Consider the following 21411-nt stretch of genomic DNA (forward strand, 5'->3'; position numbering starts at 1 on the left):
CTGTAGATAATTGAGAGAGGGACTGGGAGTGGACATAGTGACTAGGTAGTATTCTAGGCTAGAGATAATGGTGGTTTAGATTAGACAGATTGAGATTAGATTGATGTGGTTGTTTTTTTTTTTTTTTTTTTAAAGGTACTGCCGATGGAACCCAAAGCTTCACGCCTATTGGCAAGTGCTTTACCAACTGAGCTACACCCAGAGTCCACTTTTCTTATTTTGAGATAGGATCTTGCTTAATTGCCCAGGTTGGGCCTTAACTTGCACTCCTTCTGTCTCAGCCATACAAGTACTACACATGTGGTTGGTTTGGGGGGTGGAGATTGGGCACTGAACACTGAGCTACATCCTTAGCTCCTCTTAAACAAAAACAAACAAAACAAAAAATTTTGGTTGTAGATGGACAGAACACCTTCATTCCATTTATATGTGGTGCTGAGGATCAAACCCAGTGCCTCACACATGTTGGGCAAGTGCTCTGTCACTGAGCTCCAGCTCCAGCCCAGCCCTCTTAAAATTTTGAGACAGTCTCAGTAAGCTGCTTAGGGCCTCATTAAGTTGCTGAGGCTGGCCTCAAACTTGTGATCCTCCCTAGTCGCTAGAATCACAGGCATATGTATTAACTGCACTGTGAGGTTGGATTTTTGAGGAGGACCTGGTGGGACATGATGGATAATTGAATGTGGTGCATAAGGAAAATAATCAAGGATGATGTCTAGGTCACTGTGTTGCAGGGATAAGCGTTGTTACACTATCAGTGATAATACCTATCATATGTTAAGGGCCCACAATGTACCAGGCCTTGAGTTTCCGTTTACTTTTTATTACATTCTCTTAAAATAATAGTTTGACACATTTTACAAAAGATGAAGAAATTAAGGGTTTGTATGATACTGGGGAGCAAACCTAGGACATCATGTTTGATAGGCAAACTTTGTACCACTGAGCTTACATCCCTGGCTTGAAATTATGGCTTGGATGTGCGGTCATTTGCCCAGGTTCACATTGCTAAGGTCATCCACCTGCAGGTCTGCTTGATTTCAGAGTCACATTCAGATCATTTAGTTTTTCACTACAGACTTCCCTAGTATTCTTAATGGTTAACTATACAGAGGATAGCAAAATTGAGTCACTTTTGTCATGAAGTTTCAAAAATTTGTTTGTCTTTAAAAAAAAAAAAAAAAAACTTACCATAACACTATATGCAGTTTCATGGTCTCAAGTGTGTAGAGAACCTTGCTCACTTTAATGTCCTATTTTTGGTAGCCTTAATCTTCTGGAACATAGCTTTAACCTGAAGTAGCTTTCAGTATTCAGTGGGCTAGGGCTGGGGCTGTTTTTCTTCTTGTGCTCTTTTTTTTTTTTTTTTTTTTTAATTTATTTTATTTATTCATTTTTATGTGGTGCTGAGGATCAAACCCAGGGCCTTGCATGTGTAAGGCGAGCGCTGTACTGCTGAGCCCCAGCCCCTCCTCTTGTGCTTTTACACGTATTTTGTTAACTAAATTCCTCAAACAGGTTATCAACTACACAGGATGAGGAGTCCGGAGAGTTAATGGAGGTAAATACCAGGATAATACATAGCAGGGACAATCAGAGTGGAAAACAGTGAATACAAAGGAGACACAGAAATGTGTTTCCTGTTACTGATTCATCATTACACTTTTTGGAAACTTTTTTCCCACCATACTACCACCAGTTATTAGAGAAGATTAAATGCCTACCCTTTAAGTCTGAAGTTCTTTATAGTCATGTTTTATCTTCAAAAATCTTTGGTACTTGGAGTTAAGAGTATAAGTTTGTGCTTGGCATGCACAAGGTCCTGGGTTTAATTCATTTGTAGCACCTAAACGCGCCCCCCCCCCAACAAACAAAATCCCACCATCGATTTTTATATTTTACTTTATATAGATGGAACAATATTTTAAGATACAAGTAATTACTGGCTGGGCAGGGGTGGTGGATAATTGTAATCCCAGCAATTTAGGCTGCTAAGGAAGGAGAATCTTAAATCCAAGGCCAGCCTGTCTCAAAATAAAAAAGGCCTGGGCATGAGGCTGCGTGGTAGAGTGCCTCTATATTCAAGCCCCAGTTCCACCACACACACAAGCATAGGCACATGCACACACAAAGTTACCTTATTGCCTTCCCTTACTCAGTCTGAATAAAACTGATACTTTAGAAAAATTTGGTGTACTTACATTCATCCCCTCAATAACCAGAGGCTGTTCATTACAGTAGTTTGTAAGTCACTTTGAAAAGCTTGCTTGGTAATTTCAAAAGCTAGGAAGCCTTTTATTTTTTTTTTTAATTCCAGGAATTAAACCTAGGGAAAATTTTTTTTTTTTGAGAGAGAGAGAGAAAGAGGAGAGAATTTATTTATTTATTAGTTCTTGGTGGACACAACATCTTTGTTTGTATGTGGTGCTGAGGATCGAACCCGGGCCACACGCATGCCAGGCGAGCGCGCTACCACTTGAACCACATCCCCAGCCCAACCTAGGGACACTTAACCGCCAAGTTACATCTCCAGCCCTTTTGATGCTTTATTTTGAGACGGGGTCTCACTAAGTTGCTTTGGGCCTCACTAAATTTGCTGGGGCTGGATTTGAACTGGTGATCCACCTGCCTCAGCCTCCCCAGCCACTGAGGTTACTGGCGTGTATCTGTGCGCTCGGATGGAAGCCATATTCTTTGTTGGAAATTTTTAATATGTACTAGATTTTGAAGGCACTAGAATCATTCATGAGAAGAATCATTCACTACAAATCACCCTATCAAATATGATATTTTTCAGAGGAAGTAACTTAAGGTCCAAAAAGATAGTGATTTGTCATCACATTTGTAGCTTTGTTTTTAGAGCTTGAATTTAAACTCGGGTGAGGCAAATTCTGTGATTATTTTGGTTTTATCCCTATCGGTCATTAAAAACATCTTCCTCATGTTGTGTGGATTAAGTGAGATAGCATATAAACACCTAGCTTAGGGCCTGGCTCAAGGTAGATGCTCAAAAGATGCTAAGTTCTGTTTTTCTGTTTTTCTTTATCTGTCACATCTGCCCCCTTTCAATTATGTCTCCTATTGCACTTCCTGGAAATGGTAGCCTTCCTAATCCTAGTGACAAGCGGGTTCATTCCAGGGAAGCAGTTGAACAAGAAATTGATGGTGTCTTGTCCCCTCCCTACTTGGGGGGCTGTGGTTTTGCAAAGAGATCTGGAAGAACTGAGATTTGCTGAAGAACAGAGCCATGCTGCTCATGTGATTTTGTCTGAGTGGCTGCTGTAGGAGCAGTGGCAGTGGGTCAGAACTGGGACGGAGTTAAATGCATGCCCTGAATTTTGATGACATCATTTGAGAGAGTGCATTGGAGACCATTTAAAGATCTTGATCCAAACTCCCTCCTTTCCCTGACCTTGGCAATTTTCACCTGTTATTTCCATTTCCTTCATTTTGTGGTCTCTGTATCGATTGATGTTTATTCCCTGTTGCATTGCCTTTCAGACTGAATGAGATTGACACATCTTGAGTTCTTGGATGGGATGGATTAGTTTAAATCAATCAGTAAAGCTCAGACATTTGGACAGAGTGATTTGTTGAAGGTGACCCATGAAAGCCAGTGAAATGTGATGTTTGGGTCGCCCTTACTCCAGAGGGCTTCCCTGAGCAGTGCTGTTACCTGGGTAATTTACTGAAGGTGCGTGTGACCCTGGGGATTTGCTTATAGACTCCTGTCTTGTAGTGGAAAATTGCCAATCTTAGACTACAGCAAGTACCAAGAAAGACAAAGAGGAGAAAATAAAAGAAACCAGATCTTTAGTGACTTTGAGTCACTGAATGAAGCCTCTCTGAAGCCATTCTGTCTTTGGCCTTTTCAGTTCAGTGAATTGATCAATCTTTTCTTTATGCCAGTTTGATTTGGGTTTTCTATTACTTACAAAACCCTGAAACTTTCCAGTGACAGCCCCTACCTCACCCTTATGCCACCTATATTCATTTCAGATACCCAGGAGCATAGACTTAGGAAAATCGGTTCACAGAGCATGCTGCCACGTGAATCAGATCTGTCAGCGTTGGCTGACCGGCTCATCCACTCATTTGTTGAGCGCATATTTGAGTACTTGCTGTGTGCCAAGTTCTATGCAAGGTGAACAATTGAACCTTTAAGAAACTACAGTTTAGGGGCTGGGGATGTGGCTCAAGCGGTAGCGCGCTCTCCTGGCATGCGTGCGGCCCGGGTTCGATCCTCAGCACCACATACCATCAAAGATGGTGTGTCCGCCGAAAACTGAAAAAATAAATAAAAAAATTTTTTAAAAAAGATTACAGATCAGGGCTGAGAATATAGCTTAGTCAGTAGAGTGCTTAAAAAAACAAACAAAAAAAAACTACAGTTTAGTTGGGTATTGTGGCACACGCCTGTAATGCCAGTAGCTGGGGAGGCTGAGGCAGGAGGAGCGCAAGTTCAAAGCCAGGCTCAAAACATAAAAAGGGGGCTGGGGATGTGGCTCAAGCGGTAGCTCGCTCGCCTGGCATGCGTGTGGCCCGGGTTCTATCCTCAGCACCACATACAAAGATGTGTCCGCCGAGAACTAAAAAATAAATATTAAAAATTCTCTCTCTCTCTCTCTCTTAAAAAAAAAAAAGACAATCATGACTTCATTTCTGGGCTCTAAGGGAATAGGTGAGAGGCTTCATATCTAAATAGGACAGAGACGTCCTCATCCTCAAAACTTTAAAAATTAAAAAAAAAACATAAAAAGGGCTGGCGAGTGGCTTGGTGGTTAAGTGCCCCTGGGTTCAATCTTTCTTTTTGTTGTGTTTTTTATACCAAACAAAAAGAAACCAAAAAACCCTACAGTTTAGAAGAGGCAAGGTATATAGTATATATAAGTAATAATTGTGGTATTCTTAAAATAACTATCTTCCACTCACCACCGCAGATTGCTTTAATATTTGTGTTAGAATGGACTATTCTTTTGTTTGTGTCCCATTGTTGTAATTTTTCTACCTCATAGTGCAGTATTGGATAGTGTGGTTTTACTATAGTTAATGTAATATGCATGTGTTCCCTGCCCCATTTGTTACAGTATCCATAAAGGCCTAAACGGTAAATATGCTTAGACTCTTTAAGATTAAAATGTGTTAATGGGGCTGGGTTGTGGTTTGGTGGTAGAGCACTTGCCTTGTACGTGTGAGGCACCAAGTTCAGTTCTCAGCACTGCATGTAAATAAACAAAGAAAATAAAGGTCCATCAACATCTAAAAATATTTTCTTAAATGTATTAATGGCATATAAACCACCAAATCGGAAATGAATGAGGAAAGAGCTGATCAAAGCTTTCTAATTGCCAATTACTCTTATCCTTGCAGATTTGCTTCTTTTTGGATTGTAATTGCTTTCAAATTGGTAGAAATAAGGTGTACGAGTAGGTGTGCACATACACACGCTTGTATATTGTTTCTGGAAGTTTTTGAATTTCCTGAAGCTCTCAGAAATTGAAGGACTCAGTTAACCCCCATACTTCCCCTAAATGACATTCTGGTTGCTAAGCTTAGTAGTGAAAATAATATACTTAAAAGGGCAAAACAAAAAACTACATCTTTCCACCAGAAATATTTGTAATAGGAGAGTGAGTCAACTTTCATTAACTTTTAGAACACTTCTTATGTAACAGAATTGATCTAGGTGTTTTACACCTAGTATCCTATGTATTCTTCACTGTCGTTCAGTTACTTTCTTTCAATCAAGTTCGTACTTTTCTTAATTTTGTACCTGAAAAACCTGATATCCATGGGGTTGTCCAAGTTTAGAATTCTCAGTAAGTAGCGAAGCTAGATTGCAAACCTAGTACCTGTTTAAACAGTACCTACTAAAGCATCATTTGATGGAGACCACTTAGTATAGATCCCAGGATGTAAGTAAGCAAGCTGTTGCTGCTAATGTTCATTTATGTGGCAGCTGTGTTTGTGTGTGTGTGTGTGTGTGTGTGTGTGTGTGTGTATTGAATCCAGGGGTGCTCTATGACACCGAGTTTACACCCCCAGACCCTCCCCCTTTATACTTTTTTATTGTATATATATTTTTTATTTAAATTCATAATTTATTTTTATATATATTTAAATTATTTCCCAGCCCCCTTTTAAAAAAAAATTTTTTTTTGAGACAGGTCTCCGTAAGTTGCCCAGACTAGCCTAAAAATTTAGGTACTCCTGCCTTAGTCTCCCAGGTAGCTGGGAGTACAGGTTTGTCACCCATGTCCAGCATGCCTTAGTTCTTACTGACAGTAGTATTTTTTTCTTAGGATCCTTAGATTGGAAGGAAAAGAATTCACTTCAAGTGAACCACAAGGTCCATAGATGTATTTGGTTTGATTGAGGGTTTGGGGTAGGAAGTTGTAAGATTTATGGGGGTGTAGAACTGGAAACTAGAAAGTTCAGAAACAGATATTCCATACCCAATTACTTTAGATCTAACCTCCCCCGACTTTTGTAACAGTTTTATTGAAATGTAATTCACATACCATATAATTCACCCATCAAAAGTACATAATTCATGGTTTTTAGTATATTCATGCACCCATCACTACAATCAATTTTATTTATTTTGCAGAATCCGACATTCTGTCACTGAGCTACATTCGCAGTCCTTTTTCAGTTTTTTATTTTGAGTCAGGGTCTCAGTAAATTTCCCGGACAAGACCTTGAACTTGAGGTCCTGGTCCTCTTGCCTCAGCCTCTCCAGTGTAGGGATTACAGGCAGGCACCCGGCCTGGGAGTGCATTGTTGGAATGCAGGGGAGCCCTTGTGTTTTGTCTCTTTTCTCAGTGCCTGCTTCCTTTCTGCTTTCTGCCTTGAGCTACTGCAGTTCGAGGCCTTTAGCAGAGACTGAGCAGATCCTAGCACCATGCTGTTGGACTAAGCAGCCTGCAGAACTGTGAGCTGAAACAAACTCCTGTACTTTATAAATTACCCAGCCTCAGGTGTTCTGTTGCAACATCAGAACATGAACTCATATACTCCTTATCCTCAGTTTTCCTTTCCCCAACTTTTTGCTTATTGCATGCTGTTATGAGTAGTATGATGAAATATCACACCAGACTGTTACGTCCTGCCGGGATATGAACCATCACTCTATCCAGCATATCTGTGTTATATATGCTCCCCTCTGCTGAATTACACAGCTGTCTTGGTTATCAGATTCTCTGTCATTCTATTGCAGTGCTTTATGACTGAGCCACATACTTGGTCACTTGTCTTCAAGTGACCCTTATTTTACTTGATGGCCTCAAAGTGTAAGAGTAGGGTGCTGGCTATTTGGGTATGCCGGAGAGAGGTCATGAAAGACTTCTTTAAGTGAAAGGTTTTAGCTTAAGGAGAGGGAAAAAAACCACATGCTGAGTTGCAAGATTCTACTGTAAGAAAGAATCTTCTGAGAAATTGTGAAGGAGTGAGAAATTTCTGCTCGTTTTGCTCCCCTTCCTTGCACTGCAAAAGTTATGGCCATAGTGCGTGATAGGTCTTAGTGAAGGTGGCAAAGGCTTAAGTTGTAGGGTTCAGTACCGTGTGCGATTCCAGACATCCACGGCCGGTCCCACTATGTCTTCTAAGGACCAGAGGGGCTCTGTACTAGTCTGTCATTCCCTTTTATGTTGAGTCACTATTCCGTTGTTGAGTACACTCATCTGTTGATGGACGTTGGTCTGTTTCTGCCTTTTGGCTATTCAGAATAATGCTGCTTGAACATTCTAATGTTCTAAGGTTTTAATAACCTATAATTTCAGGTGATTTTTAAAAATTGCTCTGGGCAGGCCTTTGGAAAGCCAGAGAATATTTTCATTAGGTTTCCTATGGAATATTGGAAGCAATCAGACCATCCTTTTTATTAGGTCTGAAGTCTCAGGGTTCCAGCGACACCAGGCTGGGTGTAGGATTTGAACTCGTCCTACCCACCCTCCTCTCACCTTGAAGCCACTGAGGTATGGCAGGCACAGGTCTCCATGAGACCTCCAAAATTTAGTACCAGCACATTTAATGTTTTGACCTTTAATGATTGACCTGCCTTTTTTGGGGGAAGGGGCATAAGATGACTGGAGGTTGAATGCAGAGGTGCTTTATGACTGAGCCACATACCTGGCACTTTTTTTTTTTTTTTTAAGACAGGGTCTCATTTACTTGCATAAGGACTCACTTTTTACTTTCTTCCCTCAATTATGAGGTGGGTAGGCTTAGCCAACCATAGCCCTTCTTTTTTTTTTTTTTTTCCTAATTCTTGTTTTGGTAAAATATACATAATATAAAATTTATCATTATAATCAAATGTAGGTGTGTGGTTCAGCGACGTTAAGCACATTCACCTTATTGTGTAGCCAGCACTTCATCCCTCCCCAGAACTCCTCCTGTCTAGCTGCTCTCTGTGCCCATTAACTCCTACCCCCCAGTGCCTTTCCTTCTCCCAGTCCCTGACAACCACCGTTCTGCTTCCTGTTCCTTGAGTTTGCTATTCCAGGTATCTCTGTAACTGAAACTGTCCAGTGTCTTTCCTTTTATGAATGGCTTATTTTGCTTAGCATGCTGTCCTCATGATTCATCCATATGATCCAGTGTGTGAGAATCTCACCTTTTTAAGGATGAATAATATTCCATTGTATCCGCATATCACCATTTGCTTTCCCTGGATTGGTTGCTTGTTTCTGCCCTTGAGTATTTGCTATTGTGAATACTTCTGCCATGAGCATGGGTGTGCAAGTACCTGTTTGAGTCCCTGCTTTCAGTTCTTTTGACTGTAAACGTAGGAGTGGAATTGCTGGATCACGTGGCAATTCTGTTTTAATATTTGAGGAACTTGCATATCATTTTACCTTCCCACCATCCATTTTCAAGAATTCTTCACATCCTTGCCAACATTTCCCTTCCCCTTCCCAGTGGGCATGATGTGGTATTTCATTATGGCTTTGATTTGCATTTCCCTAAGGATTAGTGATGTTGCTCATATTTTAAGGGCTGGGCACAGTGGTGCATGCCTATAATACCAGAGGCTCAGGAAGGAGGATTGCAAAGTCAAGGCCAGCCTCAGTCATTTACACAGGCCCTGAGCAACTTAGCTTTAAAAAAAAAAAGAAAGAAAGAAAGAAAGTCTGTTCAAATCCTTTGCCTATTTTTCATCTGGCTTTTATTATTAATAAGTGTTGGGGGCTGGGGTTGTGGCTCAGTGGTAGAGCACTTCTCACACCTAGCATGTGAGACAAACTCGGTCCCATCCTCAGCACCACATAAAAATAAGTAAATAAAATAAAGGTATTCTGTCCAACTACAACAAACAAATAAAAATAAGTATTGGTGACTTCTATATCATAGAAAAATATTTTCTAGAAGCAAATCCCTTACAGATGTGTGATTTATAAATGTTTTCTGCCATTTCTTGGATTGTTGCTTATTTAATATTTTCTCTTAAATAGATCACTGTAAAAAGCTAGCCCCCCCCACCTTTTTTTTTAATTTATTTTAATTTTTGAGGTAGAGTCTTACCAAGTTGCTTAGGGCCTTGCTAAGTTGCTGAGGCTGGCTTTGAACTCATATCCTCCTGCCTTAACCTCCTGAGTCGCTGGGGTTACAGGTGTGTGCCATTGTGCCCAGCCCCTAAATACATTAATTTTTAAAAGGAATATTTTAAAATTTAAAACACTATTAAATACAGTCACGTATTGCTTAATGAAAAGGATATGAAAATTGAATGTGCTAGGCATCTGATGGACTCTTCGTATCTGATTGATAGCTCAAGTCCTCATGGTTAAGTCCTGTATCTGCACACACACCCCCTTTCCACCAGTCAGTCTAGAGACGTTCTTGTCTTCTTCAAGAATAAGGGCCTGGGCCGCCTTAATAGAAGGTTTCAGAGCACTCTTTGCGAATTAGGGTGTTGAGCAGTTCTTTTCTTCAGAGGAGTAGATAAACAGTTGCGGATGGAAAGCTGACTAATGTGGAATTCTTAGAAAAGTTACAGGGCTAGGGATGTGGGCTTAGTATGTTCTAGGCCCTGGGTGTGATCCCAGGACTGAGAGGGGAAAAGAGGCGGGGAGGGGAGCTATACCCACTGGTGTTAGTTGCCTTTATCAATCTGTATCTTTACCCTCTTGAAACTTTTGAAGACTTTTGTCACTTCTAAGAAAGATGAAGTACCGGCACAACCCATTTCCGGGTTAACCCCCCCCCCAAAAAAAAAGATAACTAGTGACCACTTCAGGAAATGAACTTATCTTAAAAAATTCACCCAAATCCAGTCTTAAAATACAAAAACATGACACTGGTAACATTCATACATACATATGTGTTTGTTTCCTGGAGTCAGCTCCAGCTAAGGTGTCAAGCAAAACACTCATATATTTAAAGAGGTTTATTTTAGGTTCCCTGTTAGGCACACCATTGTTAAGATGCAATCTGATTTCAGAGATATTAAAATTTGAAAAAATGTGTAATTTATATCTAGAACAGTGGAATATTGAAGGGACAAATTATTAAACTTTTAAAATTAAACCAGAAGAATATTATAACAGGATTTGGATTGGGAACGCAGTTATAGAAAAGTGCATTTGTATGTAGACAGGTACTGGGGCCACAACTAACACAATGGCACTGCCACTGTATAGAAAGTCCCCTCTGGATGGACGTAACTTTGTGGAGCCTTAGCAGGACTGGCCTTCGTGGGAATTAGGAGGCCCCCTCTCTGGGTTTATGCTGTTCACCCCGCTCCCATGGCTTAGCAAGTGCAGCATGAGCTGGAAAAGCTGCCACCTTCTCCTTTCCTGTGCTAGGTGTGCGCACAGAGGGCAGAAGCTGCACTGATGGCATTTACTATGTGTTAGACTCGGTGCTAAGTGCTTCACAGACGCTTTTGAACCATTTTCATAAGAGACTAAATGAGTAAAGTATTGTGGTCCTCATTTTACCGTTAGTTCTTCAGCCCAGACGTCTCCTGAACTCCACAATTGTGTATCTAATTGCCTGGTAGTTTATTTTCAAGGTAGCAGCTGGAGGGGTGTGTGTGTGTGTGTGTGTGTGTGTGTGTGTGTGTGTGTGTAATTGTCAATGGGCCTTTATTTTATTCATTTATTTATTTATATGTGGTGCTGAGGATCGTACCCAGTGCCTCACCGGGCTAGGCAAGCGCTTCCCTCGAGCCCCAGCCCCAGCCCTGGAGCAGTGTTAAGATCTAAGGCAACTTGTATGGAGGCTCCTGCAGTCTCCCCGCTCTCTGTGCACTCACTCCATTCTAAACAGGCCTGCTGTTCTTTGTAGGTAGGGTTTTTCCTGGCCTTTCCTTCTGCCTGGAATACTCTTTCTCCAAAAGTCTGCAAGTCAGACTCATCACTTCCAAATCTTGGTGAACTTGATGCCTCCTTGAGGTCACAGCCTGCTCTGACCTCACTGTGTGAGCTGCATCCTGTCTCCTCCCCAGCGCTGGGTGCCCACTTGACTTTATTGTGTGTGGTTCCATTAGGAGATAAGTGTCCCAAGCATAGATCAATGCCTGGTACACAGCAGGCACTCAGTAATGTTTATTACATGCATAAATAAATGAGAAGATTGGTATGTGGGGCAGTTGATCAAGTTGTCAAAAAAAAAAAAACATACAGCTGATAAAAGGTCGAGATAGATTTTGAACTAATACCCATGTATTTTGCCTCTAATATTAGAAAATGATACCCCCAAAATGTTAGGATGCATTGAGTTCATGGGTAACTTTTTCCCCTTATCTATCCAGATTTTAATTATTGTTTGCTCTCATAATTAAAAACAAACTCAATTACCAAAGTAGAAGGAAAGAGCCAGATAGCTATCAGGAAGCTAGAACAAGCGGCCACAAGGTTGCAATCTGCTCCTCATCTGTTTAGTCCCACAAATGGCGCTGATCTTATCTGCCTTGACAATACAGAAAGATGGTGTGATAAAGCCCTGGGAACACCTGTGCATGCTTCTGACCTCACATCTTCTGTCAGTGTCTCAACCCTGTATCCTGCTGTGTAACCCTAGACAGTTGTACTTAAACTTGATTGTCCTCAATTTGAAGGGCTTGTTGGGAGGATTAAATGAGGTGTTTTTTTTTTTTAATAGACTCTTTTTTTAAATATATTTTTTAGTTGTTGATGGACCTTTATTTTATTTGTATGTGGTGCTGAAAATTGAACCCAGTGTCTCACACATGCTAGGCAAGTGCTCTACCACTGAGCCACCACCCCAGCCCATAATGAGCTATTTGATATAAAAAACTGGCAGATAATAAACAGTGCGGTTAGCTGATGTTATTGTTGTGAAGTTTTGTTGCTACAGGATTTTTTGAAAAATATTTTTTGGTGGATACAGCTTGCTAAGACTCTAGGGATCATGGAAATTGAACAAATATTGTTATTGTTCAGGTAGCCTAATAATAGTTAAATATTTGTGTTTTTCATGGACAGTTACTTGAGTTTATAATTTTTATTACATCTTAAAAATAGCCATGTTTCCTTAATTCATATAAATTTTAATATTTAATGTTGTGGATCTTATGGCTACCATTGGTTTTGCAGTTTTGATTTACTTCTGTCAATTGGTTGATTTAAAATGATCACCAGAGATTATACTTACCTTGGTTGATGAATAGAATGTCTTTTAATTTTGAATGATAAATAAGGTCACATAGTAACCAATGGTTATGAAGAGAATGAAAATTGTTCGTTCTTTTGGCTTAGTTCCTCCCTAAGTTGCTGAGGCTGGCCTTGTTTTGAGATCCTCCTGTCTCAGCCTACCTCATCACTGGGATCACAGGTGTGCCTGGGCAGGAAAATACTGTAAGACTAGAAGAGTCCTTTAAAAAATTGGTCATTCAAGCAGGGAGTGGGACACAGTGGTACATGCATGTAATCCCAGTGGTTTGGGAGGCTGAGGCAGGATAATTTCAAGGCTAGACTTGACAATTAAGCAAGACCCTATCTCAAAATGAAGGGAGGGGAGGGAAGTGGGGATGCAGCTCAGTGGTAACCTGCCTCTGGGTTCAATCGGCAGTACCAAAAAGAAAGTGGGGAGGAACATCACTCAAGTGCAAGGAAGTGTATTTGTGTGAATAAATGCATTTGGAGAAATTGATGCAAACTGAAATTGATACTCCACTGCAGAGTACAGCATGAAACCAAACTGTCCTAGGGATTGGGGCTTTAGAGCCACTCTGGTAGCTTTCAACTTAACAGTGATCCACACTATGTACGTTTTTGTTTATGAACCTGAATCAAAGATTTCTCAAAGTAGCACTTATTATAGGTGTGTCGTGCACACCTATAATTCCAGGTATTCAAAAGACTGAGGCAGGAGGATTTCAAGCTCCAGACCAGCCTGGGCAATTTAGTGAGATCCTGTCTCAATAAGTAGAGCTGGGGATGTGGCTCAGTGGTAAAGCACACCCCTAAGCTCAACCCTTAGTAAAAAATAAAAATAATAAAAAAGCACTACCTGTATTATGTGTAAGATCTTAATTTTTTTTTTTAAGATCTTAATTTTTAAGAAAGCTGTTCATGATTCCCCCAAATAATTTCCTGAATTTTAATGAACTTGGCTCACAGTTTGAAACAGTGTTGAGCTATGCTTTAAGAGAGAAGAAACTTGAATTTTAATGTCTTTTCTCTGAAGATGTTGGCTATTATGAAGAAGGTACCTATCCTGGCTATTGACACCTTACTAGTTGCTATCTTAGTTACAAAAAGGGTCCCAAAAAGCCATTGAAATGAACAGGAGAATGTCAGGATATTCAAGCGCCCGGCCTTGGGTTTATACATATTCCCCTTTATAATTCAGGGTGTATCTTTATACTCTAGTCATTTGCACTTAAATTTAGTGCCATTGAGGTGTTTGTTTATTTTGCTACTGGGGATTGAACCACTGAGCTATATCCCCAGCCCTTTTTTTATTTTATATTTTGAGATGGGTTCTCTCTGCTGCCCAGGCTGACCTTGAACTTGAGATCCTTCTTAGCTTCCCAGTAAACTGGGATTCTAGGTATGTGCCATCATGTCTAGGTCTATAGAATTATAAATCCATGTTTTAACTTGACTCTTTCTAAAAAGGAATATTCACATAAAGAATAAATGCAGTTGAGAGATTATGACAAGTAATAAAGGCATTTTGGTATAAAAAGAATGGAGTGTGAAAAGAATGTATTCTATAAAAATCATGAACTACATGATTAAGACAAGCCCACCCTCACACTCCACTGCAGAGTACAGCATGAAACCAAGAAAGGGCATACTCTTTGGACCTGTGGAATCTACCACCTCAGAAATAGTGTGCACTAGAAAACAGAGAAATTTATAGTAACTCGTGATTGACAGATGCAGTGTGGGTGGGTGCAGAACGCTAAGATGCTTGGTGGTTATGAGTCACTCTCTTTTTCTATCATAAAATATCCCCTGAGGTTTTTCAGAGACGAATTTTAGGATCAGGTTAATCTGGCAATTCTTTAATGAGATAGAAGACAGTAGAGGGAGGCAGAGTAGGGTGGGATTAAGCTTGTTTGCTTATTTATTTATTTATTTTTTTGGGGGGTTACCAGGGATTGAACCCAGGGGTGCTTAACCACTGATCCACATCCCCAGCCTGTTTTAGTTTTTATTTTGAGACAGGGTCCCTCTAAGTTGCTGGCTTTGAATTTATAATCCTCCTGCCTCAGCCTCCCAAACTGCTGGAATTCCAGCTGTGCACCACCACACCCAGTGACTTTTTTTTTTTTTTTTGAAGTTGAGAGGTGGGGGAGAAGGTTCTAGAATGCAGGTGGAAGCAGCTTAGAACCTATTGAACCTGGATTCTAGAATAGATTGGATGAGTTCATATTAAGTACACTGAAGACTTTCGTAGAATTTAGCTATCACAGTTAGTGAAATAACAAGCACGCATCTTTGCTGGCATGTAAAAAGTAAATGTTTGGTCTGTGAAGTGCAGATTCTCAGACATAAATAAGTGTTTAAGGTCTGGGATCTTTGGTGATAATGAAAAACTACTTTATGTGTGAAGAGTATCTAAAAATTATTTTTTATTATTGGACAGAAATGAAGCTTAAAATTAGTTTCTATATAAGCCTATGTTGCCAAAATTATCTTCAAATGATGTACTTAACAATCAGCTTTTTTGTGGGGGAGGTAGATAGAGGACATTGAACTGAGGGGCACTTGGCCACTGAGCCCCCTCCCCAGCCCTATTTTGTATTTTATTTAGAGACAGAGTCTCACTGAGTTGCTTAGTGCCTTGCTAAATTGCTGAGGCTGGTTTTGAACTTGTGCTCCTCCTGCCTCAGCTTCTGGAGCTGCTGGGATGACAGGCATGCACCACCTCCCCGGCTTTATTGTGAGTTATTTAATGAGAGGTGTGTCACTAGGAGCTGACATTGTGCTGGCAGTTGTAGAGATTAGCGTGACTACATTTGAGTTGCTCAGATGGGGCTTCCCTCTATTTTCCCATCTGGTCCTAAGTGCCTTCATCTCTCCTTCCGTAGTGGAGGGAAAAAATATCTAGGGAAAAGAAGTGCTGTGGTGATCTCCTGGTACCCTGGGCATGGAGTTAGGAGTGAGTGGAGTCAGGTTTAGGTGCCAGAGGTGGGAGACAGTGTCTTAGCCTTGTCAGTTGAAGGCTGTAGGATTATTTTTCCCCCTTACAAAAATAAAATGGGTTGGTAAAAGTTTAAAATGTAGCTGTGTGAGCAGCTCTGCGCAGGAGCACGTACTACTATCCTCTGTGGTCAGAGTGTGGGTGAGCTGAGGCAGGAGGATTGCCAAGTTCGAGGCCAGGTTGATCCCAGCATTGCCCTCTGCCCTGAAGAAAGTAGTTTCTAATGGAATAGTAAAATATAAAAACAAAAAGGAAATAGGTAGTATATATAATAAAAATTCCTTATAATTCTGTGAAATAATCACTGTTAATGCTTGGTTGATAATTCTAGATCTGCCACCCCCTCTTAGATTTCCTTCCTCTTTTGGGTTTAAGCTACATCTATTTTTTTCTGTTTTTATTTTGTCTTGCTGATCTTTTTCCATTTGCACACATGTGGATCAACCTCAGTTTATCATACGCCATGTCAACATTGTCTGGTTCCCTGTGGCTGGGTTCTTTTCCCCAGTTTTTCAAGAGTATGGACCACGCTGCGGTGCCTGTGCTTGTGCATGTATGTTTATGGACTTTAGTTTTTATAGGTTAAATTCCTAGAGTAGAATTACTGGATTAGTCTTTAAGATCATTTCAATATTTTAGTGGTTATTACCTTTTCTCTTCCAGAAAAGGCGATAATACCAAGACCGTTAAGGGAGCTGCACGTGGTGGCACATGCCTGCAGTTCCAGCAACTCAAGAGGCTGAGGCAGGAGGATTGCCAAGTTCGAGGCCAGCCTCAGCAATTTACTGAAACCCTGCCTTAAAATAAAAAGAGCCGGGATATGGTCCAATGGATAACTGTCCCTGGGTTCAGTTGTCCCTGGTACCAAAAAAAGAAAGGATTGTTTGAGATGTGTCATGATTCTGAATAAATTTGAACCTCTTTGGTTTCCTCAACTGTCAGTTCAGGATACAGTGGTCCCTAAGTGTCTGCTGAGAATTAATTTTAGGACCTTCGCCCTCCCTTACCAAAATCTGTGTGTGCTAGAGTCCCTTAGTCCCTTATATAAAATGGAGTAGTAGCTGCATAGAACTTATGTCTGTATACGATTGTCTGTAGCAAATCGTTGTTACACTGTATTATTTAGGGAATAATGAAAAAAGTCTGTCCATGTTCAGTACAGTTGCAACTTTTTAAAATATTGATATACATGATATTGATTTTTTTATACTTATTTTTTATATTGATTGAATCCAAAAATGTGGAAACCTGTAGATATTGAAGTCTGAATATCTAACCCCCTTTTTGATAGGAGAGAGTGTAGCACATAGTAGGTATTCAGACAGAAACTTCTGGTTGAAAACAAGAGGTGTGGATTATGTAGTCTCTAATTCTAGGCTCTTTCAGCTCTGAAATGATTTCGTGGTCACACGTACCTGGGCAGGTGAGGGCCAGGTGAGGGGGTGGAGTTGGGGCTGCCAGGTTCTGAGTCCCACCCAGCTCAACTGTGTGAGGACTCCGTCACCTGAAAATGTGGCCCTAGTTCCTACCTAGAGTGTTACTGCGCAGGGGTCAAGGTGATGATGAGAGATGGAGTGTGCCCTGTCTAGTAAGCGAAAGCAGCTGTTAGAACAAGTTTCTGAAAGAAGCCTTGAAGGATGGGATTCTCCGTCAACCTGGCAGTTTTCTAAAGGAGCAAACCAGTCTGCGGCTCCTGCGTAGTGCTTACTTCTAAGCCACCAGCAGGGCCTCCTGAGGCCTGATATCTGAGAGTGCCTGATGTGCTGTCATTGTGTCCTAGCTGTGATTTCCAGAGCAGTACCTTGTTGTCTGGTTAAAGCATTGGATTGTTCTGGGTTGGATGGCTGTCCTTGCTTGGTTCTGTTTATAAGCTTGTTTTTGCACCAAAACTGAACCGACAGTTAATAGTGGAAAATTCGTGAACATGAAATCTAGACAGATGTGGAATCTGGTTATTGGGCCTATTCCCTGGAGTTTCCTGGGCAGGTAGCGTGCATCCTTTGGTTTAAAAAAAGGAGTCAGTGATGTGCAGTGACACATGCCTGTAATCCCAGCTGCTTGGGAGACGGAAGCGGGAGGTTCACAAGTTCTAGGCCAACCTGGGCAATTTAGTGAGACCCTGTTTAAAAATGAGAGCCAGCTGGGGACAGAGCTTCCTTGGGTTCAGTCTCCAGTACTGGACTAGGGTTGGGGAAGGGGACTCAGGAAGTAATTTAAAATCTCTGGGCTTCTTACACAAATTAAATGCAATGTTACTTGGAGACAGTGGTACACGCCTGTAATCTCAGTGGCTTAGGAGGCTGAGGCAGGAGGATGGCAAATTCAAAGCCAGCCTTAGCAATTTAGCAAAGTCCTACACAACTCAGTGGGACCCTGTCTCTAAACGAAATGTTATTAAAAAGGGGCAGGGGCTGGGGCTCAGTGTTTAAGCATCTCTGGGTTCAATCCCTAGTACCCCCCCCCAAAAAAAAAGATGGAGAGACAGAGAAAGATAAGGTTTGCAGCACACATCTTAGAAATATGTTTCTTGGCTGGGGATGTGGCTCAAGCGGTAGCGCGCTTGCCTGACGTGCGTGCAGCCTGGCTTCGATCCTCAGCATCACATACAAACAAAGATGTTGTGTCCGCCGAAAACTAAAAAATAAATATTAAAAAATTATCTCTCTCTCTAAAAAAAAAAAAAAGTTTCTTTTTCTTTCTTGGAGGCAGAACAGCAGCAGCAAGAAAAAACCCACTTTCATCCTCATGTATTCTGATGCTCGCGATGTGTGTGTGTGTGTGTGTGTGTGTGTGTTGATGGTATTGAACCCAGGGCCTGGTGCCTGGCAGCCAAACCCTCTACCAACCAAGCTGTGTCCCCAGCCCCTCCTCCGCAGTCCTCATAGTAATGTGTTGGTCAGATTCAAGGGCAGTGACTCATCCTCAGTAATCCCTAAAGGAGAGAAACGCAATTGACAAAGTGTTCCACTAGGAGCCAGGAGGTCTGGGCCTGCGCCCCAGGTTGGCAGTGTAACCCCAGCTCCTGTCCCCATTGCCCTTGTTTTGTCTGGAATATTTGTGGAAACAGACTATTATAGGAATTTTTCTGTATGATTTATAGATTCTAAAAAAGGTTCACCCCTGCTCTGTACATGGTGCTCCTTGAAGCGCTTTTGTTCTAGAATCATAATCACTGGTTTTGCTCGCCCAGGTTCAAGTGTCGTCTACGCTGCATCAATGGAGCACATTCAGGGGGCCTGGAGGACGATCAGCAATGGCTTTGGACTCAAAGACGCCGTGTTCGACGGCTCCAGCTGCATCTCCCCCACCATAGGCCAGCAGTTCGGCTACCAGCGCCGGGCGTCGGACGACGGCAAGCTCACAGACTCTTCCAAGGCCAGCAGCACTATCCGGGTTTTCTTGCCGAACAAGCAGAGAACAGTGGTATGTGCGCGCTCCCCTGGGGACCCCCGGCTGCCTTTCTGCGTGTAGAGGACAGTGTGGCGCGTGCTGTCCTGCTCAGAGGCGGGAACCTCATCATGGGTCTTTATCAACTCATTTTTCCAGTGGTGGACTCTGTCTTGTCACATTGCTCTTCTTCCTCCCTCCTCTCCCCGTCCCTGAGCCTTCCTCCCAAGGTCACTATCGCCCATCTTGGCCTCCTCTCTGCTACTTACCCAGGCAAATTATCCTTTTCTTTGAAAAGTTTCTTTAGTTCTTTCAGCTAAGGTAGTTTTTAAAAAGTATGGGGCAATTAAGAAAATCATTCGGATATGTTTCACAGGCTCAGGACGAATCCAGGGGCAGCTTAGATCACAGTTTTCAGAAGTAAGGCGCAGTCGATGGTCAATGTCTCCTGTCCCTTTGCCAGGACACTTGTCATTTCCGTGAAGTGCATTCTTCTAGAACCAGTGACAGGTTCACCTTGGCATCATGGTAGGACACTGCCGCTGTGTGTTCCTACATAAGATGTCCAGTTTTTCTAACACTTTATGACTCAAAGTTTACTATTCTCCAATATGAAATAGAAAGTGTCTTAAATAGAAAAATCAAGTTGTATTATGCTTGGGGACATTTGAGAAAACCTTAGTGCAAAACTTGCCCGTCTCTTCCTTTCCACCCTTGGCTCTCTGTGTGAACACAGCCCCCCCCACCCCCTCGTGGGCCCCGTAGATGAAGCCAGGCGCCGAGGTGGGCCCGGTCGTCAGTGTGCTAACAGACTGCAAGAGAGCCGGGACGGAACCCCGCTCTCTTGCAAACGCTAGGCAAGTGCTCTGCCACAGAGCCACCCCACTCCCAGCCTCTTTATAAATTCGTTTATACTTCATTTGGGAACCTCTGGACCCCCCATTTGCAGTGTTGGGCAGTTTCAGGTGCATTTTGACCTGAAACCACAAAAGGCCAACTACATTTATGTTTGTTCCCCTTCCTAAAAAGTTTCCTTTCTGACCTTAAATTGAGAGGTCAAGTAGGAATTGGGAATGTTCGGGGAGTCTGAGGACCATGTGGCCCTCCTTCTGGGTGTTACTGTCCCCTCTGTTGCCATCTCTACCAGTTTGCCTAGAGCTAGGGCCGGGCAGTAGTTTGGCCAGTGCTGGTGGATGGAGCCCGAGCGTCCGACCCAAAGGAAAGCCTTGTTTCTTTATGAGCTTCGTCTTCCAAGGTGGTGCATGATGGTTTGAACCTCTGCTCCCTGACCTTGACAGACTGAGCTCCTGCTTAGTCCTGTGCCTGATTCCCGAGCCCACTGGGCTGTGGTCATTCCTCAGCGTGGGATGCGTCGTCTTCCACGTGCTCTTTGTTTAGAACACAGCGGGGCCGCAGACCCAGTAACTTTATAAGCTCGACCTCTGAAGCTTGGGAGAAAGTTTTAGCAGGGGTTAGTTTCTCCTGTTTCTTTGGCCAAGGATGGATCATATCTGCCTCCGGGAGAACCAGCTTCCTTTTCCCGGGCATCTAGCTCTGGGGGAGCAGCAGGCGAGGCAGGAGTGACTTGCCAGGGGACAGCACCCCTGGAACCACAGTGAACGCTCAGAAATCACCAGCAGATTGCAGCGTACATCTGGGGTAATAAAGAGCAGGTCCAGAGAAAGGATGGGGAAGGTTATTTAAAGAGTTTTAGAAGTAAGGAGCAGTAGATGGTCAGTGTCTGCTGTGGTGTGTCTTCTGTACTACCCTGCCGCTGTGACATGCCACTCTGCTGCTTCTCAGTGTTACTGCGTGAGCGAGTGACCCGAGCTGAGAACCATGGCACCTGTAATCTGCTAACAGGTTCAGATGCAGCCTCCTGAGCATGGGGGAGGGAGGAGCCGCAGGTCTGTGCTTTCACAGCTCCTGGGACGAGGCTAGCACCAGCCACCAGGGGGATCTCGCTGGGTTAGGGAGCACTTCAAGAACAGTCCTGCTCCAGGAGCCCGGGACTTAGGATGATGGATGCTGTCGCCAAGGGCTGCCTCCCGGCTCTGCCGGCCTGGCCTCACCGGGTTGACGGAGGGAGGTCCTGGTGCTGTCACCTTCATTGTCCTCATTCTTGGTGTCTTTGTGGTTCAGCCAGCAACTTGCTTTCCTGGAATGCATGGGGTCTCTCTGAGATTAACACTGCCTCCGGAAGCCTCTAGAACCAACCCGTGGAGCATTTAAAATACACATGGAAGTGGAGAGGTCGGGGTTGTGATGCCCATCCTCCCGGGTCACACTGAGCGAAGGGTGGCCGCTCTGTTCAATCTCTTTCCATCTCTTCTTTCCCAATTATTTTGATACAAGGTTCAGTTAACATAGATCTGAACTATGTTGGTGTGTACAAGAAAG

General features: G+C 42.5%; 1 protein-coding gene across 3 annotated transcripts in view; it reads left to right on the forward strand.

Annotated features, from left to right (window-relative positions):
* Positions 1–21411, forward strand: part of Raf1 (Raf-1 proto-oncogene, serine/threonine kinase) — a 63564-nt gene that overhangs the window by 20278 nt on the left and 21875 nt on the right. For all 3 annotated transcript variants that reach the window (XM_078033446.1, XM_078033447.1, XM_021731985.3), the window contains one exon: positions 18815–19047. In XM_078033446.1, the coding sequence (XP_077889572.1) occupies positions 18841–19047 (207 nt within the window). In that variant the 5' untranslated portion in view covers positions 18815–18840. Of the gene's footprint in view, positions 1–18814; positions 19048–21411 lie in introns of those variants that run through there.

Source organism: Ictidomys tridecemlineatus, chromosome 16 (genome assembly GCF_052094955.1).
Source record: "Ictidomys tridecemlineatus isolate mIctTri1 chromosome 16, mIctTri1.hap1, whole genome shotgun sequence".
Lineage (NCBI taxonomy): Eukaryota > Metazoa > Chordata > Mammalia > Rodentia > Sciuridae > Ictidomys > Ictidomys tridecemlineatus.